We start from the raw sequence: 18021 nt of genomic DNA on the forward strand, positions 1-18021 counted from the left end.
TTTGGGCATGATGGGAGAAGGAAGGGCCATAACTGGCTGGAGCAGGCCAGATGTAATGTGATGTGAAAGTGGAATCCCTCAAACTGATAATGAACTACTGTTACATATTTGCTGTGCAGTGGGTCTTTTGTGGGTCATTTACAGTGAGAGGAAGCATAGGGAACATACCACACCTCCAGATTGGAAACCTCTTATGATGGTCTGTTTATTTGAACGCTAACATACTGGAAATACTGTGTTGCATGGAGTCTTGAGATGACAAGGTTTGGATAACTTTACAACTTTAAACTCAAACTGAATTAGAAACACAAGAAAATAGGCATTAGAGAGGGTACACCTTGGTAGGAAGGACACCTAGGATACAAACAGAGCTCAGGCAAAGGGAGATGAGAAGACTGAGGCTTTGGGAGAGCTACGAGATCCAAGAGAGGCAGACAAATTGTGCAAGTCATAATATTTGACAAAGCAAAGAAATGTGCACATGTGTAGCTGGAACTGTTGAGAAAGATGGAGAAGCAGCGAGAGACAGAAAACTGCTGTTCTGGATGGTAGAGGGTAATTTCCGAAGTTCCAGCTCCCCCCTCTCCACACCCTCATCCACTCTGTCTGGCTATTTAGGGTAGAAGGCCTCCTCAACCTAGGCTGAGAAGAATTCAGGAGGCTGGGGTGTTAGCATCATCATTTTGGCTGTCTATGTACAGTAGGACTGAAAGTTTAAACAAATTCTGGGCTTGACTAATAATTTTTTGTGTGAATTAATACCCAAGTGTCTGGGTGCTTTTATAAAATGTTTGTGTATAGTATAGCAAAGTGCTATTTGATAAACTGGTTAAAAGTCATGTTAAATCCCCACTGAATTGTCAAGGGTTTCAAGTACCTTGTAAAAAATCTGTTATTTTTAATAGCCTCTCAGAAGTCTGGAATGTTGATTTCAGAGTAGTTTTTTTAAGGCTGGGAAAGCTTTCTGCACAAATACCTCCTCAAACATCCCAATACTGCATTTGTTAGTTTAATGTAACAATATGTTGCTCAATAGTGCTGGCTAAAGACATGGGGAGCTTGAATGCTGAATGTAACTGCTGAAAGCTGTGAAGATGCTATGTAAAAATGGAAAAGGAGATTTTACTAATACTTATAGACCTAAATGATCAAATCCGTGTTTTCAAATACACTATCCACTTACAGTAAACAGACAGATTTGTGATCCAAGGAGCACCAACAGATTTGCAGATTCAGTCAGACTACAAAAACATTACAAGCACTGACGTCTGGGCATTTATGTTGTGTACTAGTGTAGGTGACATAGTGTGTGTGTGTGTGTGTTTTGAGTGTGTAGCAGAAGAGACTTTCATTGAGTCTCATGTGACCATGTTTGGTAACGCTCTCCAGGCCCAGTCTGTGACCCAGCCCCTTGACCGGCGCACACGGTAGAGCTGGATTCAATCAGAGCCAAACAGTGGTTCAGATGCTTCTTTCTCTCCAACTCCTGTAGAATGGGCAGAAGAGGAGCAGTAGCTGGCACCCTCTCACACAGGTAACTATTATCTATCCTGTTGCCTAGTCACTATCCCTTTTTCATTTTTTTATGTAACCTTTATTTAACTATGCAAGTCAGTTAAGAACAAATTCTTACTTACAATGACGGCCAAACCCGTAAGACGCTGGGCCAATTGTGCACCGCCCTATGGGACTCCCAATCACGGCCGGTTGTGATACAGCCTGGATTCGAACCAGGGTGTCTGTATTGACGCCTCTAGTACTGAGATACAGTGTCTTAGACTGCTGCGCCACGCAGTAGCCCTACCTATATGTACATATCTACTTAAATTTCCTCGGACCCCTGCACATCGACTGTACTGCTACCCCCTGTATACAGCCAAACTATCATTGCTCATTGTGTATTTATTTCTCATGTCACTTTTATTTTTATTCTGCATTGTTGGGAAGGGGCCGTAAGTAAGCATTTCACTATTAGTCTACACCTGTTGTTTACGAAGCATGTGACAATTAAAATGTGATGGACTAGCTAGACTGGACTGAGCCAGACATACCTTAGAAGGCTTAGAACCATCCAACACTGCTGTACGCATTCTGACTACGATGCATCCAACATGCAGTATTTATGAAATTGTCTCAGTTTGTGTGCACCAGTGTAAACAAAATACATGAAAGTCAATGGTGTTTGAATTGTTACTCTGAAGCCAAAAAGCAACGATTGAGACAAATCTTTTTTCTGTCTTCAAATTTATTGAAGAGCAAAACTTTCAAGTAAGTCTGAACTTTCAGTGCTACAACGACTTCATTAGTAGTGGTCATTGTAGACAATCTAAATCACATGGTGTTGAGACAGGGACCCTAAGGCCCGTGTATTGTTCTTTTCACATTAAAATATTCTGAAAATAATGTAACAATAAATGTCATTGCATTAAAATAAGAAATAAAAACAACCAAAAACCCACTGGCAACATTTGATCTATGCTTTTTTCCTCATTAGTTCATGTTCACTCGTTTCATCACCATCATGAATATTAGTTATTTTCTTGACTTCATTTGTTCTATCTCGGCACCTCCTTGTGACTTAAAGGATGCGACTGGTGCGGTCTACAGATATGCTCCACAGGTGAAGCAGGACTATCCGAGAGAGGCCACAAAAAGCTGGGGCAAGAATTCATTGATTCAGTCAAAGGTTATTTTCTGGCTTATTTTCGCTGCTAAGTTCAACCTTACAAAAGAGATGAAATGCATGCAATGCAGCTGAAATAAATACAACGGTTCTACCAGTTCTTCCAGGAGCTACAACATGTCCTCATTTCTCACCAGGACCTGAGACCATCTGTACCTTCTCTTAATACACAATGTTAGCCTTTCAAAGGGATAAAAGGTCACACGGTTATTTCTTGCAGATACAAGTGCACTCGGGCATGATGTTACAGAAACCTCCGTGTCACTTCATTTCCAAAAACCAAAACTTTGACTATTTTTAAATCACCCAGAGGTCTACATTGCAATTCAACACACCACAGACAAACTGAAGCCAGTGAAATACTACACATCCAATTAATAGTTTGTACAAACATTGGACATTGTGCAGAAGTACAACCTCTCTCACAGGCATCCGAAGCAGACTTAAATGCACACCACAGCCTACTGGCGAACCAGAAATCTCCTCATCAGGCTACACATGTACTCAGTTGAAAATATTGTTTTCTTGACTGATGCAACAAACATGTTGCTCTATTCACAGCTTGAAGTATTGGAGGACTGGGTGAGAAGAGTGAGCTGAATTTCACTAGCTTCTCAACCGAGCTGAAGTAGCTGAGTATAACTACATGACAATAATTACATTTCCAATCTCATCTTCATTCTGGTCATAACCAGCAGCCTCTAAGCCACTTCCCACTCCTCCTAAATGTCACTAGAACCACCACAACATTCATATCGAGGCCTGATCCCGTATTCAGAAGAAAAACAAGCAGGCCCTACAGAGGGGTCAACTTTGGAGAATACTTGTCTGGATTCATTATTGTGCAGGGTACAAAAATATATACATAACAGTATCCATAGAGAGAAGAGATTACAACAGCGAGAAAATAGGAAAACAGCAGTTTTACATTAAAATGTCATGCTAATCTCTACCGGAGCGCATTAGATTTCCTGTTGCGTAAAGGCACGACAATACAACCCTCCTCGGTGGTACATGGAGGGGCTCAAAAGGTTATTGCTCTATCATGGGGAGTGTGCTTTAATTCCACAGTGAACAGTCAAACATTTCAGACCCCCGTCCCAAACGACGTCAACGCTTTAGGGACAGGAGGAGGACAGAAAACAAAACACTTAACATGCACTCAATACAGCTGGGTGAAAAACATAAAATGCACTGATTAAAATGAAGTGCAGAGGAACCCATAGATTAATGCAATTCATATTTATCCTGTTTAGTGATCCAAACTAGAGTATAAATCATCATAATCCAATGTTTTCTTTACAAGCTCTCAGTGATTTGAATCAATCAAATCAACTTGATTTGAAAGGACGATTTCCAACTGAGTAATACAGTAGGACTTTACATGGCTACACATATAGTACAACATTGCCAGCTTATGGCTGTTCTTGTCTGATAGGTAATTCATAATTGATCTTACATGAATATCTATAGAAACGATTGGGAACATCATATTTCTAGCATTCCTATGGCTGCCACCCTGTAGGCAGAACAGCACCTAAGACAGGAGAATGCTTCCCTCCAAAAGGGACACGCTCGTTCCAAATTCAGTTCTCAATATAACACAGAAAATAGAGAAAAATGGAAGTTAAAATCCCCAGAGGTACCTTAGATAGACACTAGAACAAGTGTTGTGTTTAACAGTAGTGTTACACTGCAGTGGCTGGGAAAATCTCCAGAGAAACTGAGAGAAAACGTCCTTTCCAGTCCACTGAACTAGAGATAATGGATGAGATCTTTTCAAAGGCTAAAACATGTTGACAGAAGGAGAAAAAAACTCTGTGATTATTCTCATATGGAGGGACTGACAAGTCTTTATAAGGCAGGGGAGAGGTAGAACAGAAGCATCAAACTGGATGGATTTAACAGCTCCGCTGTGACAGAGGGTTATGAGTGTAGTGAAGTTAAGACGCGTTGATGTCAATTCCTGGTTTTGAGGTTGAGTAACAGGAGGAACAAATGGGATAACTGAGACCCAAACACAGCACAGCCAGACCCTGGATGAGATGAGGCAAAAGCGTCCAATGAAAAACATGATTCCGGAGAGTTGGCGGCAGCATCCAATCCCCACATCCCTGTCTCCATTTCCCCTGGATGTGCATCCAGGCTGTGGATGGGAAATCCAGTGGTGATTCAATCTGAACTGTTGCTGTGAGCGGGGGACCGGTCTGCTGGCGATGTAGGTGGTGTTCATAAAAAGGAGGCCACAGCAAATGCAGTAAGAGGCATTGTGGTGTCTCGGTCTGTCAAACTAGCACAAACTGGCACACTAACAGGTCCTTATTCTGTGGGCAAAGAAGGAGGCTCTCCTCTGGGTGGACGGGTCAGGGAACTGAAAAGGGTAAAGGATGATGGCCGAGGGAGTTTCCGACAGAGCCAGAGTACGGTTTCTTCTTTTATTGCTTTTTACCTGTCCATCACAGGCACTTCAGATGACTGAGCTTGGGTTGAAGTTGAAGGTGAACAAGAATGAGTGTCCTTAACAGCTACTCTGTCATCACCAACAAAACTCAGCCAGGGTACCTCCATACCATTGATGAAACACTGAGGTACAGAAGCTAGTGTGGGACCAGTCTCATTCTGTGAGGCTGAATCTGATGAGGACCTGACTCCATTCGGCTGCATGATTTCTGGTTATGGAGATAATAGCAAGGCTGGAGCTAGCAGGGGCTATAAGAGCCCTTGAAGTCCTTCCTATCTCCCCCCCCTCCGGCCAGTCTTAGTCTGTGTGGTTATTCACATGGTTCTGCTTGAGCGGGGAGACCTCTTTGGCCTTCCTGCCGCTGGCGCCCATCATGACCTTGTAGCAGCCGCGGGCGATCTTGTACATCCAGATGGTGTTGAGGATGTCCAGGGCGATACAGGATGTGATCCAGGCCACCTGAGCACCGATGCCCAAGCGCTCGAAGGCCTCCGTACCAAAGGTGGCAAACACCCGAGCCCAGTAGGGAGGCATGACGAAGATGCGCACCATGAAGAAGACCACTGCCATGGCCATGCCGTTGGCCACAACCAACCGGTCCGAGCGAGGGTACTTCAGCACCTCGTAGAACCACCTATACATGGATGAGAACGGAATAATGTCAACACTGACAGAGGTAGGGGCTGATAAACAGGAGTATTCATTAATATAGGGTAAAAGTGGAGCTAGCTTACCTTTGGTTCACAAAAGGTGTGGATAACTCTGAAATGAGACGGAAGTTGGCGAAATAAGGAAGCACGCCACGAGACTGCAGAGAGTGTAAAGACGTATTACCACAAATAGACATGGGCAGAAATAAACTAAAAACAGACTAAATGTGCAACACATCTCTAGAAAGAAGACTTGAGTATTTCAATACCAAAACCCAAAGAACCAAAAGAGCCATTGTGCTCATGGTTTCCCCCCAGACTCACCAAGACATATCCATATGCATAGAGCGCCGCCAAGTGGTGACAGACAAAAAAGCTGTCCCCCATTGTGCTCCAGTTAGTGGCCAGAAGCACAAGGTCTACACAGAACAACAAGTGGGTAGTTAGCACACAGTTTATTATTTTCATCTACTGTCCACAGAGAAATGTGGATGGCTTATTGTTATACAAGAGGATAAAAATTAGGAGAGAGACTCACCATAGAGCAAATAACCACACGTTATGGCCACATTAAGTTTCACTAGTCCAGGCTCCCCCCTGTACAGCAAAAACAAAACAAAGTGTTCTTTCAGAATAACAGTTGCCACATTACAGATTAATGCAGTAAAACTACAGTAAAACAGAAACAAAAGCTACTTACGATTTCACAGAAATCTAGTGAAGTCCACAAAACATTCTACATACTGTATTAGTGAAGTCTACTGCAGGGGTCTCCAATGAGAGTTAATTAAAAAAAAGGAAACTTCTAACTACAATCTTTTTTCTAGCATTCAAATAGGCACATTCTTCTCATGGCCATGTCATGAGTCATAGTCTTGCTACTCCTGAGATACCCGTGTCCAGGGAATGTCCAGTTTAAATAGCACTGTGTTGACAAATGCATTGTGCTCACATACAGAGGGTGTGTTTCTGTTTGCCTGCTGTATCCTTGTGCGATTGTGTGCTCATGGACAAATACGTGTCAGGATGTGTGTACATGTGAGCAGTAGCCTGCATATAGTACATACTGTAAGAATGAGAACCACTCTTCTCTTGACTGTAGGAGAGGATTGTACGACTCAGTTGCTTGGACAAGGTTTGGGCAACGCCATGGTTATCAGTTCACCGTATCACATGGGCCACATTTACTGCCTAGGCCTGTGTGTCGACTAGAGTGCAAGAGGCGCTTGACAAGAGCATCTGCTAAGTGACTGTGGTCAAAATAATGTGTGTGTCTCAGTAAAGTGACACTGGAACTGATGTTGGCCTCTCTCCATCACAGGTATCCTGTTGCTGAGGGCGGGGTCACGGCTCTCTGTGACAGCACACCACGACGTGCTCTCTGGATCAGAGGGGGGCTCCACGTGACACCGCCCTCCCTCACCTCTACCGACCTTCACCCCAACGTACCCGTTCAGGGTATGTCTGAGTGCAACATCCTCTCTGAACCCCACTCATGTATCCATGATCAATGTCATATGCAGCCAATCGTTTCTCCACTTCCTCATGTTTACTGTACATCCTGGAGCCCACCCATAAGCCTAATAATCTATTCACCCATATAGAGAATCAAAGCCATTCGTAGATAAACTTGTGAATCTATTAAAGCTAAGAGATAAACTTCAGACAGAGCAACAGGAGGGGTCAAGATGAGATCGGTCCAAAGGTTCTCAGATTCCATCACTGATCCAGGTACGGCAGGGCAGCAGGTAGCCTAGTGGTTAGAGGCGAGCCAGCAACCGGACGGTTGCCAGTTTGAATCCCGGGTCTGCCGGGAAAAATCTGTCGGGAAGTGAGCTGGCAACCGGAGGGTTGCTGGTATCAAATCCTAGATTCCATTGCCTGCCGTTGTCTGTGAGCGAGGCACTTAACCCCCCCCAGAAACAGCTCCCCGGGCGCCCGGGGTGGTAGTCCCCTGCACCTCTCCAAAACCTCAATATTTATGTCTTTGCATGTGTCTTTTGGAGGTGTTGGGTTAAAAAGCAGAAGTCACAGTTCAGTTGGACCTTGTGTGTATTTGACCAATAAAGGGATCTTAATGTTACAGTAAGCCACACCTGGAGTTACATCACTGAACTCTGATCAACCAACTGAGCACTATTGTTTTAAACCAATTGAGTCTGTATTCTGCTCACACTGGTTACATCGTACTTTTAAAGCTCAGATAACCCAATCAAGCGATGTGAGGGAGGCGGATTTGGAAAACGCTTTGGATTGATTGGATTACGACAACAAAACCCAGGCAGAACCGCCAGAGTGACGTTGCGAGAAGCTGAATCTGTCACAATGCAGGTTTGTGGGCGGTTAGTTCTGTGAAGCCCAGCACAATGCCAGTCTGTGGCATGTATAAATGATGCTGTAATGCAATCAGATTGTCTGAGGATTTAATGCTTACGCCATTCAGTGTTGCAATAAGAGGAACTAGCTACTGCGCTAGCAAAATAACATGGCTACCAGTCTAAATAGATGAAAAGTAAGAAACTTAAAGAGATGGGCAGGAAAGCAAATACATAAGAGACAAAAGGATAGTACCAATACTACACAGACACAAAGACCAAAACAAAGGAAAAAAACAAGTCAACATGACTTGGGCTGGGAGGGTACAACAATTACACCCCTATTAAACAAACCCTATGAGAGTAGAGGAACAACAAAGAAGGAAAAAGAGAGTAGTCTAAATGTGAGACATTTGGACACAGAGCAGATGAAGGGGGGTGGCAGGACTCCTCCCCATTGGCCCTTCACTTCCCCTTTTCTCCGCTACATCAGCGACAGACAGACAATGAGAGCGAGGGAAGTGCTGTATTGATCAGACAGCCAGAGACGCAGGGTGCTGCTGGGGGTCAGGGGGACTCAGGGGAGAGGGTCACCAGAAGGGGAGGGAGGAGGAAGGGGGGGGGGGGGCTGAAGACTGGGCTGTTGTTGTTTGCTATGAAAAGGAGCCTTGTTGGCAGGACTCTGGCCTGTCTGATCAGAGGAAGAGAGGAAGAGAAACAGAAGGAGAGAAACACGAGAGTAGAAGACAGAGAAAGAGGAGAGCGAAGAGAGTAGAAGACAGAAACAGAAGGGAGAGGGGGAAATTACCATTCCTCTCTTTCAGGATACAATGATGTAATCACAGTCAGCAGTAGGAGAGAACATAGAAAAGACAATGAAAGGACAAATCCACTGAATCTACACCTCTCTGGAGACTCCACCGAGATTTCTCTCTGACAGTGGGGAATGGCAGCGTCATCCTTCCCTCTTGGGGTAGGCTAGTAGCCATGGCTGCTAGAATGACAGACAGCAGACAGTAATGCAGTTCATCTTACCAGACGGGGTCTGTGTTGACAGCATCATCAAACCACAGGATGTAGAGACAGAAGAGGCCCACGATCAGAGCATGGACAGTGGACACCAATCTGGGCAAGCACACAGAAACAGGGACAGTTAGCGCCATGGCAGAGAATGATGCAAGACTAGCACCACGGCAGCAGTAATACTAATAAACAGTTCAAGTAACATAACAATAACATCCTTTATAGCACTGAGAACACGATGAAGAAACCTCATTTGGGCTGTGTGGAACCTTGGCAATCAAACTAATTTGAAGGAGAATCATGTGTGTGTGAAACTACTCAGGTCTCGTTGACCTCTGGGACTCTTTATCTGGGCTAGTGAAGAGAACTCCAGTGTTACCACGCCTCTTATCGCCCTTCACCCGTACACACAGTCCCCAGACCCTGGGCACACCAGCAGCACCACAGGCCTAGCTATGCTGGCTCCATAGACCAGCCACTGTACAATGAACATTGTTATTTTTAGTGTCACCATTATAACATGACTGTCTGAGAGCGTATAACTGCCATGACCAAGGAGGAGAGTGGAATTTGAGACAGTCTCTTATGAAGCAGAAGGGGCAAGTGCATTTGCTCTCCCTTTAGCCCATTTGAATTGAACATCTAGCTAGTGACATGTTCCTTAGCCTACGCCTCAGGCTTACATCTCTGCTGTGCATCTTTCTGTAGATATTCTCTGTGTCTCTTTCCAAGCAAAGCTTGAATAAATAATAACACACTGACACACTGGGAGCCGTTATGCAATGAAGGGTAACTTTGAATCAAACTTCAACCACGATCAGTGCGTCACCTTTGGCCTGTTATGCCATGGTACACTACACACATCCTGTAGCAGTGTTCAGTGTGCATGACCCCTGTATGAACTGAGGCCCAGGACTGCCGCGCAGCTCCCCCCAGGACTGCCGCGCAGCTCCCCCCAGGACTGCCGCGCAGCTCCCCCCAGGACTGCCGCGCAGCTCCCCCCAGGACTGCCGCGCAGCTCCCCCCAGGACTGCCTCGCAGAAGAAATATCAGCCCACAGGGGGAAGCACGAGATTGAACTTCTCTCAACTTTTTAGAGCAGTGGTCACCAACAGGTGAATTGCGATCAACTGGTCGATCTCCAAGGCATTCCTAGTCGATCGACAAACCTTTCTGTAAAAAAACTAAACAACGATAAAGCCTTGTGCTCCTATTTTATTTGTCTCGGGCTGTTGGTGGTAGGTGCAACCGATACCGCTGGCCAATCGGTTGGCTCAGATTACTGTGTTGGCAGTAATGTAGCAGGCATAAAAGAAAGCTACAGCAAAATTGATACTGTGAGATTTCAAAATGTTTAAAACCATGACTAGAGAGACTGTCAACAAATACGTCAAAGAGCTGCTGTTTTATGAGTGAGATCACGTTAAAGTTCTCACTCAGCACTGTCAACACTTTGTATTCAACACTTTTATAAGACATAAAACACATGTTCTTCCCATTTCCACTCAGCGCTACAACACGCACTGCAGCAGTAATGAATGAGTAGGAAAGTGTATCTATAGGCTTGCATTGCTGTAATTATTAGCGGCTTGGGTCTTTTAATATTTCACTTTCTCTGTTCATAGGAGTAACAACATGAATTTGTGCATGAGGCAGAAATAACGGTGCAACTTGAGTTGCCATCAGCTGGAAGACGGTGTCCCTTTTTGGTCAGTGTCAGTGGAGGAAAGAGAGAGCGGAGGGATGTTGAGAGGTGGAACCTCAGTCTGCTATTCTCTCCCTCCGCTGAGACTGACCATTAGATGCAGGCACCATCAGCCAAGTAAAATAAAAATAAAAGACAAATTATTTAAATGTATGCTCAATCAGCTGTGCCTCACAAGTAATGCAACAATGGATCTATTACCGGTGTGATCATATAGCCTTCCTCAAATTTTGAAGTATAATTTAAAAAAATGGCCCAAACATTAACGCATTGGGCAATTCAAGCAAAACCAATATGAGGTGATAATGTATTGTGCCTATAGCTTACTGCACAAACCTCATTAGTACAGTACTGTTTTTAATTGGTCAATGTTGCATAGGTGTACGTTTTTTTGTAATGTTTTTAAAAAAGCGGCGAGGTAATTCTCGGCTTGCATTTTGACTCAGAAGGTGATCTTGACATTGGCTTACGTTTTTTAAGTAATGTAAAAAAATTAATCTGAGCAGTAGATCTCGGCTTGCATTTTGACTCAGAATGTGATCTTGACTCAGAAAAGGTTGGTGACCACTGTTCTAGAGTTGTCCCTGTTAACACGATCAAAGTTTCCCTTTACTGTGGCAATTGTGATCAAATCAACGCAATATTAGCCACTGTCAATGCAACATACCAAAACAAAACAAACTATGCAAGAGATTTTGGTGTAGGCAGAACACATCGGAGAAGAATTCCATTACATTGACACGCACTACTCAGCCCGTACTCTACAAATACCAGTGTGGCATAAACAATCAGAGCTGCAGTAGGCCTATATGCAAATAGACCATTGCCATGTATTTACTTTGAACTGGACTGTGTTTACAGCATGAGCGTTTGTGAGTAGATGCGCTTGTTTTGAGATCAAAGCTAGAGCTGCATGTAGCCACGTGTGCACATTTTGTTCATATCCTTTCTTGTTAATTAGTTATTAGCCCAGTTATAGATCATTTGTAGTCAGTAATAGGGGAGTGATTGCTTCCTACAAGAGCACAAAACGTGTACATTTCTAGACATCTTTGAAAAACGAGTCAGGTAAGAGCTTTTTTTGTCTTAAAGGGGCAGTGTTGTATTTTGAGACAGGCTTGAATAAGTTAAGTAGCCAATAGACAGAGGGTAGCATAATATCAGATTTTCTGTCAATATGGAAATAAAAAGCATTTTATTTTGTAAAATGGTTTCTTGCATCAAACACCACAACATTCTCAGTAATCTCCTTGTCCGAAGGACAAGTGGATAAACAGGTTAATATCAAGCCCTGCAAGTTCTTTTTTCAAAAGTCTCATGGAATGTAGGCCTATATTGAACACCACACATCGGCTGCTAATGTAGGCTGAAAGATAGAACAGCCATTTCCATGTTAATGTTATGGGATGCATTTTCTCCATTGTTTTTGATGGTGGCCACTCTGGTAGCTCTACATTACAATCAAATAGCCACAGTAGACTACTTGTCCATTGTTAAAACTGTAACTTAAAGTGGGTTCAGCCTCAGTGTTCACAGAAACACGCTGGAGGTTGCACAGAAATGTCAAGTTAGCACTCAGCAGACCTGAAATTTGCTCAGTGGGGGCAACATTTGTTTTGAGGGAACAGTGGTAATAGTGGGTACAGCTCACCAGCTCAAGACAAACTGATACCAAAGAAGAGATACCATTCAATAGATTGAGTAACTCATTCCAAACACCAATTGGCAACTTTTGAACTTAACTAATTACACATTTCTGGTCTTTGAACTCAAAGCCCAGCCCCTGACGTGTACTATGGAAAGTTGAGAAGATGACCCATAACAACCTAAATGACGATATTGTAGATAGATAATTAAGATTTGTCTGATTAGAGCTGAAGTATCAGCACAATAAAACTATTTGAATGCAAAGCCAGTCCAAAAGCAATGTAGAGAATAAATATTTACATAATCATTAACTTGTTAGCCTACCTTTCGACTAGTTATCATTTCTGACTAGAGGTCGACCGATTATGATTTTTCAACGCCGATACCGATAATTGGAGGACCAAAAAAAGCCGATACCGATTAATCGGCCGATTTTTATATATATATATATATATATATATATATATATATATATATAAATAACAATTACAACAATACTGAACACTTATTTTAACTTAATACGTCAATAAAATCTAATTTAGTCTCAAATAAATAATGAAACATATTCAATTTGGTTTAAATAATGCAAAAACAAAGTGTTGGAGAAGAATGTAAAAGTGCAATATGTGCCATGTAAAAAAGCTAACGTTTAAATTCCTTGCTCAGAACATATGAAAGCTGGTGGTTCCTTTTACCATGCGTCTTCAATATTCCCAGGTAAGAAGTTTTAGGTTGTAGTTATTATAGGACTATTTCTCTCTATACCATTTGTATTTCATATACCTTTGACTATTGGATGTTCTCATAGGTACTTTAGTATTGCCAGCCTAATCTCAGGAGTCGATAGGCTCATAAACAGCCCAATGCTTGAAGCATTGCGAAGAGCTGCTGGCAAATGCAGGACAGTGATGTTTGAATGAATGCTTACGAGCATGCTGCTGCCTACCACCGCTCAGTCAGACTGCTCTATCAAATCATAGACTTAATTATAATATAATAGCACACAGAAATACAAGCCGTAGGTCATTAATATGGTAAAATTTCAGTGAAATACAGAACCATTCCGTATTTTATCTAAAGGGTGGCATCCCTAAGTCTAAATATTGCTGTTACATTGCACAACCTTCAATGTTATGTCATAATTATGTACACTTCTGGAAAATGAATTACGGTCTTTGTTAGGAAGAAATGGTCTTCACACAGTTCGCAACGAGCCAGGCGGCCCAAACGGCTGCATATACCCTGACTCTGCTTGCACAGAACGCAAGAGAAGTGACACAATTTCCCTAGTTAAAAGAAATGAATGTTAGCAGGCAATATTAACTAAATATGCAGGTTTAAAAATATATACTTGTGTATTGATTTTAAGAAAGGCGTTGATGTTTATGGTTAGGTACACATTGGTGCAACGACAGTGCTTTTTTCACAAATGCGCTTGTTCAATCACTCGTTTGGGGAAGTAGGCTGTGATTCAATAATAAATTAACAGGCACCGCATCGATTATATGCAACGCAGGACAAGCTAGATAAACTAGTAATATCATCAACCATGTGTAGTTAACTAGTGATTATGTTAAGATTTATTGTTTTTTATAAGATACGTTTAATACTAGCTAGCATCTTACCTTGGCTCCTTGCTGCACTCCCATAACAGGTAGTCAACTTGCCACGCAGTCTCCTCGTGGAGTGCAATGTAATCGGCCATAATCGGTGTCCAAAAATGCAGATTACGATTGTTATGAAAACTTGAAACCGGCCCGAATCGGTCGACCTCCATTTCTGACTTAAGATCAGTGTGCCTGGGTTAATGTCTGATAGAAGTGTGTTACAGCAGAGACGGTACAGTACTAGTCTATAATGTGAAACCTGTTAAGAGGCCTGTTGGAAGGGTATTGTACCTGGAGTTCCACTCAGTGAGCTTGGTGGAGGGCAGGCGGCCGTAGCCAGGGGTGAAAGTTGAGGAGAACAGCGGGCTGGCCACGGAGAAGAGCAGCTGAAACCCCACGAAGCTGCCAGCCACCACGGTCAACTCTCTCGTCTCCATCACTCACCTACAGTATACCACACCAGGAGAGAGACGGGGTGAGAGGCATGTACTGTTACTGTACAGAAGACACAATACCCCTAGACTGGCAGGGGGAATGTACAGGGGGAAGGAAGGAATAGGGGAAGAAGTAGAGGACGGAAGGAAGCAAAACAGGATGGCAAAGGAGGGACAGGAGGGCAAGGGAGAGAGCCATTGAAAAGGAGATGGTTGTAAAAGAGCAGAAACGAGAGAAAATAATTCATTATTGGACAAATATTTTGCACAGGGATTAAATGTGCAATTGTGGCTAAGAATTGAAAGAAAAGAGGATTGTAAAGAGCTAGAGGTTCCTGTTGGTGAATGCACGCTATTGAGAGGAGGAAGAACATTTGTGATGAGACATGCAAAAACACAAGTAGAAAGACTGACTAAGTCTAGACACTAGCAGAGTATGTGCATCTGTGTGTAGGGGCCATCGCCCTGCAGTGTCCAGCGTTGGAGACTATAGTTGAGTAGCCTGAGGACAGGCATGGATCAACTGCAGCACTATTACATAGTATCAACAGAGCTTGGGGTCCATGCTCCCTGTTTACACTGTACTAAGAAACAACCACTCACTCCCTTGACCTCGTTTTCCCAGAAGAGGGATTATGTTTCATGAAGATGGATTTTCAATAAACTCAAAAGGTCCTCAGAGCTACTGGCTCTTTGACTGAGGACCATGACTGGTCATGTGTCCTCACCTCGACCCTCAGAGTACTCAAGTAACTACAATACTAACATTGCAAAACCTGCATCTGGGACCATTAAATCCACAAGAATTTGAAATCCAGAGAAAATGGCTACTTGGATGAAGCAACAAGAGTCTCCAAGGTTCTAACTACTTATCCAAGTACAAACAATGTGCTGCCGATTACAATTGGGTAAGGCAACTGATTAGATGACTGGTCACCAACAGGGAGAATCTAGTGATACTGGAGAAAGTCTATTCTTTCTCCAATATCACAAGACCTAAGCCCAATAGGCTTTAACCTCTGCACAATCTGGCACTTTAAACTTGTACAGTAGGTTCTAATACTCAAAAAATCCAATGTCATGATACCATGTCATGACTACAAACTGTTCTCTCCCCCTATAGGCTTACATCCCTCAAACTCAACTCTGGACCTCGAAGACAGTTCCACTGCATTTTTCATTGTTCCCCTCTAGTCAGGGAATAATTTAGACCTGTGACTGACACCAGGTGTGTACAATTAATTATCAGGTAGAACAGAAAACCAGCAGGCTCAGGACCTCATAGGGTAAGTTAGTACCCCTGGCCTAAATGTACAGAAAATAGGACTGGACCCACAGAGCGACAGCCGGACACTAGGGAACACCCCATGTTCACTCAGTGTCTGCAGTGTCAAAATCAACACACATTTTCAGTACAAAGGAGCATTGGTACAGTACAGCCTAATGCCACTTTAGTCTGATACAAACACATTCCCTGTTTAACATAGGCTACTACAAACCACAGTTCCATGTGCTCTGAGCATGGATGTGAGGACAGGCAATTGTGTCAAGCTGATCAACACTATCACAGGAAACCGGTAGCTTTGCTCTACTGCAGTGGCCCATGCAATAACCCCAGCTCTCCCTGGAATAGGCCTAACTCTGTAAGCAATCAGGAATTTGTAGTATTATCCAGATAGCATTTGGACCAATAAAATAGCAGTGTTTGAAAGCCTCATTGTTCCAGAGCATGCTGATCATATGCTGCATGTGCTTCAATTATTCATTAGCATTCTTCATCTGGCAAGCTGGTTCTGACTGCCTAGGAGGGCAAAGGCCTGCATACCGACAACCACCATCCACTTTGACCTTGTTCTCCTGCACTATATCCATATAACTATGACCCTTTGGTATATCACCAACACAAATAGCGGTTCAATTTTCCATGTTCCAGTGGAAATATAAAACGTCCCCTCTCTCCTGCAATGCATATGCCATTGAGGTTTTTAGAAGACAGATTGTGCAAAAATACAATGAATGTAATATTTGTTTAGTCTAAATGCAGCTCATATGACGGTAAAATTACGACTGGCATTCTAGGCCAACTGACAAGTGATGAGATTTCCTTTCAATTTAATAACGTAAATGTTGAGTACAATTACTTGCCCTGGCCTAGTTAAAAATAATGAGGATATTAAACATAACTGGTAAATGGACAGTTTCTCCCGTCTGGTGTAGTGCCCTTTCTTGCGGTTGCAGATAGCTACATCATCATACATAACTAGTCAGCACAGTCCCTTGTTCTCTGCGGTGCGTGACACAGCAAACGTGTGCACGACAAGAAACGTGTAAAATCCTAAGATTTTCGGAAACATTGTCGCCAGTAGTATACTTTACAGTTTAGCCACAAGTAGACTAAGCAAGCTAGCTACACGAATTGTGAGAGCACAGCTATTGACTAGAAAACAGTGATATACTGCCACAACCAGGGTCTTATTCATTGGTCGTATTGCGGTCACTAGCTAGATGTTTATTACATACAAATTGCAGCGCATTAGCTCAATGTATCGCTGTTTTGTGAACAAAATAATAAGTGAAAGGCTAGCTAGATAAAGAACTACCTGATATCAGTCGCATAGGTCTGAGTAAGTTGGTATAGCTTCGGTTCAGCTGCCGTCTTCTTTCACCTTCTTAGGTAGCTAACTTAGCAAGCCAGCTAGCTAGCGGTAGCTCACTAGCTAGCTCTCTAGTGTACGTCCTCGTGAAAAAGGCTATACGACGAAAGCAGCGGCATTACTATTACAGTAGCTAGATAATTGCGGATTCCAGGCTAATTTCCCTGCCACCATGAGTTCCAAGTTTTGCCTAAAATATAAAGTTGTAGTTAGACGTTTTGTTTTGCAATTGACAGCTAGCACTAACCTGTGACGCGAACACGCAGATACCACCCGCCCTCTAGCTCACACCCCTCGGTCTGGCCACACCCACAATAAACAAAGGCCACATTCATTACAGCGTTATATTCTTCAATGACAAAGACAGGGAACAGCTGATACCATTACCAAAAAACATGCAAAGGCTTAGTTAGCATCATTGCTATGACGAAACTTGCATTTGTATGATGTCCACAACTAAAACACGAAGAACTGCAGGCAGCTTGATAAGCTATTGAATAACACACCACAAATAGTTAGGTCATATTTTTACACTCGCCATAGGCTAATTAAATCAAGGCTACATTTTTTACATGAATACATTTCCATATGTGTATTTTACTTATTATAATTTGAAACTGAACGGGTTTTACAGACAGAGTTATTATGAATCCAATGTATTTTGAAAGGAGTGGTTATTTCTGTAATTGTATGGTTCTGTGCTGTCACCTACTGAGTCATCCTCCTGAGTCAAGGTTGTCTGTCTGGTTTCCCCAGCACAGGAGGCTGCTAAGGGGAGGACGGCTCATAATAATGCCAGGAATGGCGCAAATGGAATGACATCAAACACCTGGAAACCATGT

The 18021-nt window shown here is 43.0% G+C and overlaps 1 protein-coding gene across 3 annotated transcripts; it reads right to left on the reverse strand.

Annotated features, from left to right (window-relative positions):
• Positions 1 to 2225: 2225 nt before the first annotated feature.
• Positions 2226 to 17452, reverse strand: LOC120046326 (TLC domain-containing protein 4-B-like). Of its 3 annotated transcripts, none has more exons than XM_038991467.1 (7): positions 17427 to 17452; positions 14383 to 14535; positions 9145 to 9234; positions 6333 to 6391; positions 6119 to 6213; positions 5879 to 5952; positions 2226 to 5778 (listed from the first exon to the last, which is right to left on the reverse strand). In XM_038991467.1, exons 2-7 carry the CDS (start codon positions 14526 to 14528, stop codon positions 5442 to 5444), a joined length of 801 nt encoding a protein of 266 aa, XP_038847395.1. In that variant the 5' UTR covers positions 14529 to 14535; positions 17427 to 17452; the 3' UTR covers positions 2226 to 5441. The 3 variants fall into 3 exon arrangements, with proteins under 3 accessions (XP_038847395.1, XP_038847394.1, XP_038847393.1); XM_038991466.1 differs by having other exon boundaries at positions 17126 to 17446; XM_038991465.1 differs by lacking the exon at positions 17427 to 17452 and having other exon boundaries at positions 14110 to 14494.
• Between the last annotated feature and the right edge of the window lie 569 nt (positions 17453 to 18021).

The sequence above is a fragment of the Salvelinus namaycush genome, chromosome 4 (genome assembly GCF_016432855.1).
Source record: "Salvelinus namaycush isolate Seneca chromosome 4, SaNama_1.0, whole genome shotgun sequence".
NCBI lineage: Eukaryota > Metazoa > Chordata > Actinopteri > Salmoniformes > Salmonidae > Salvelinus > Salvelinus namaycush.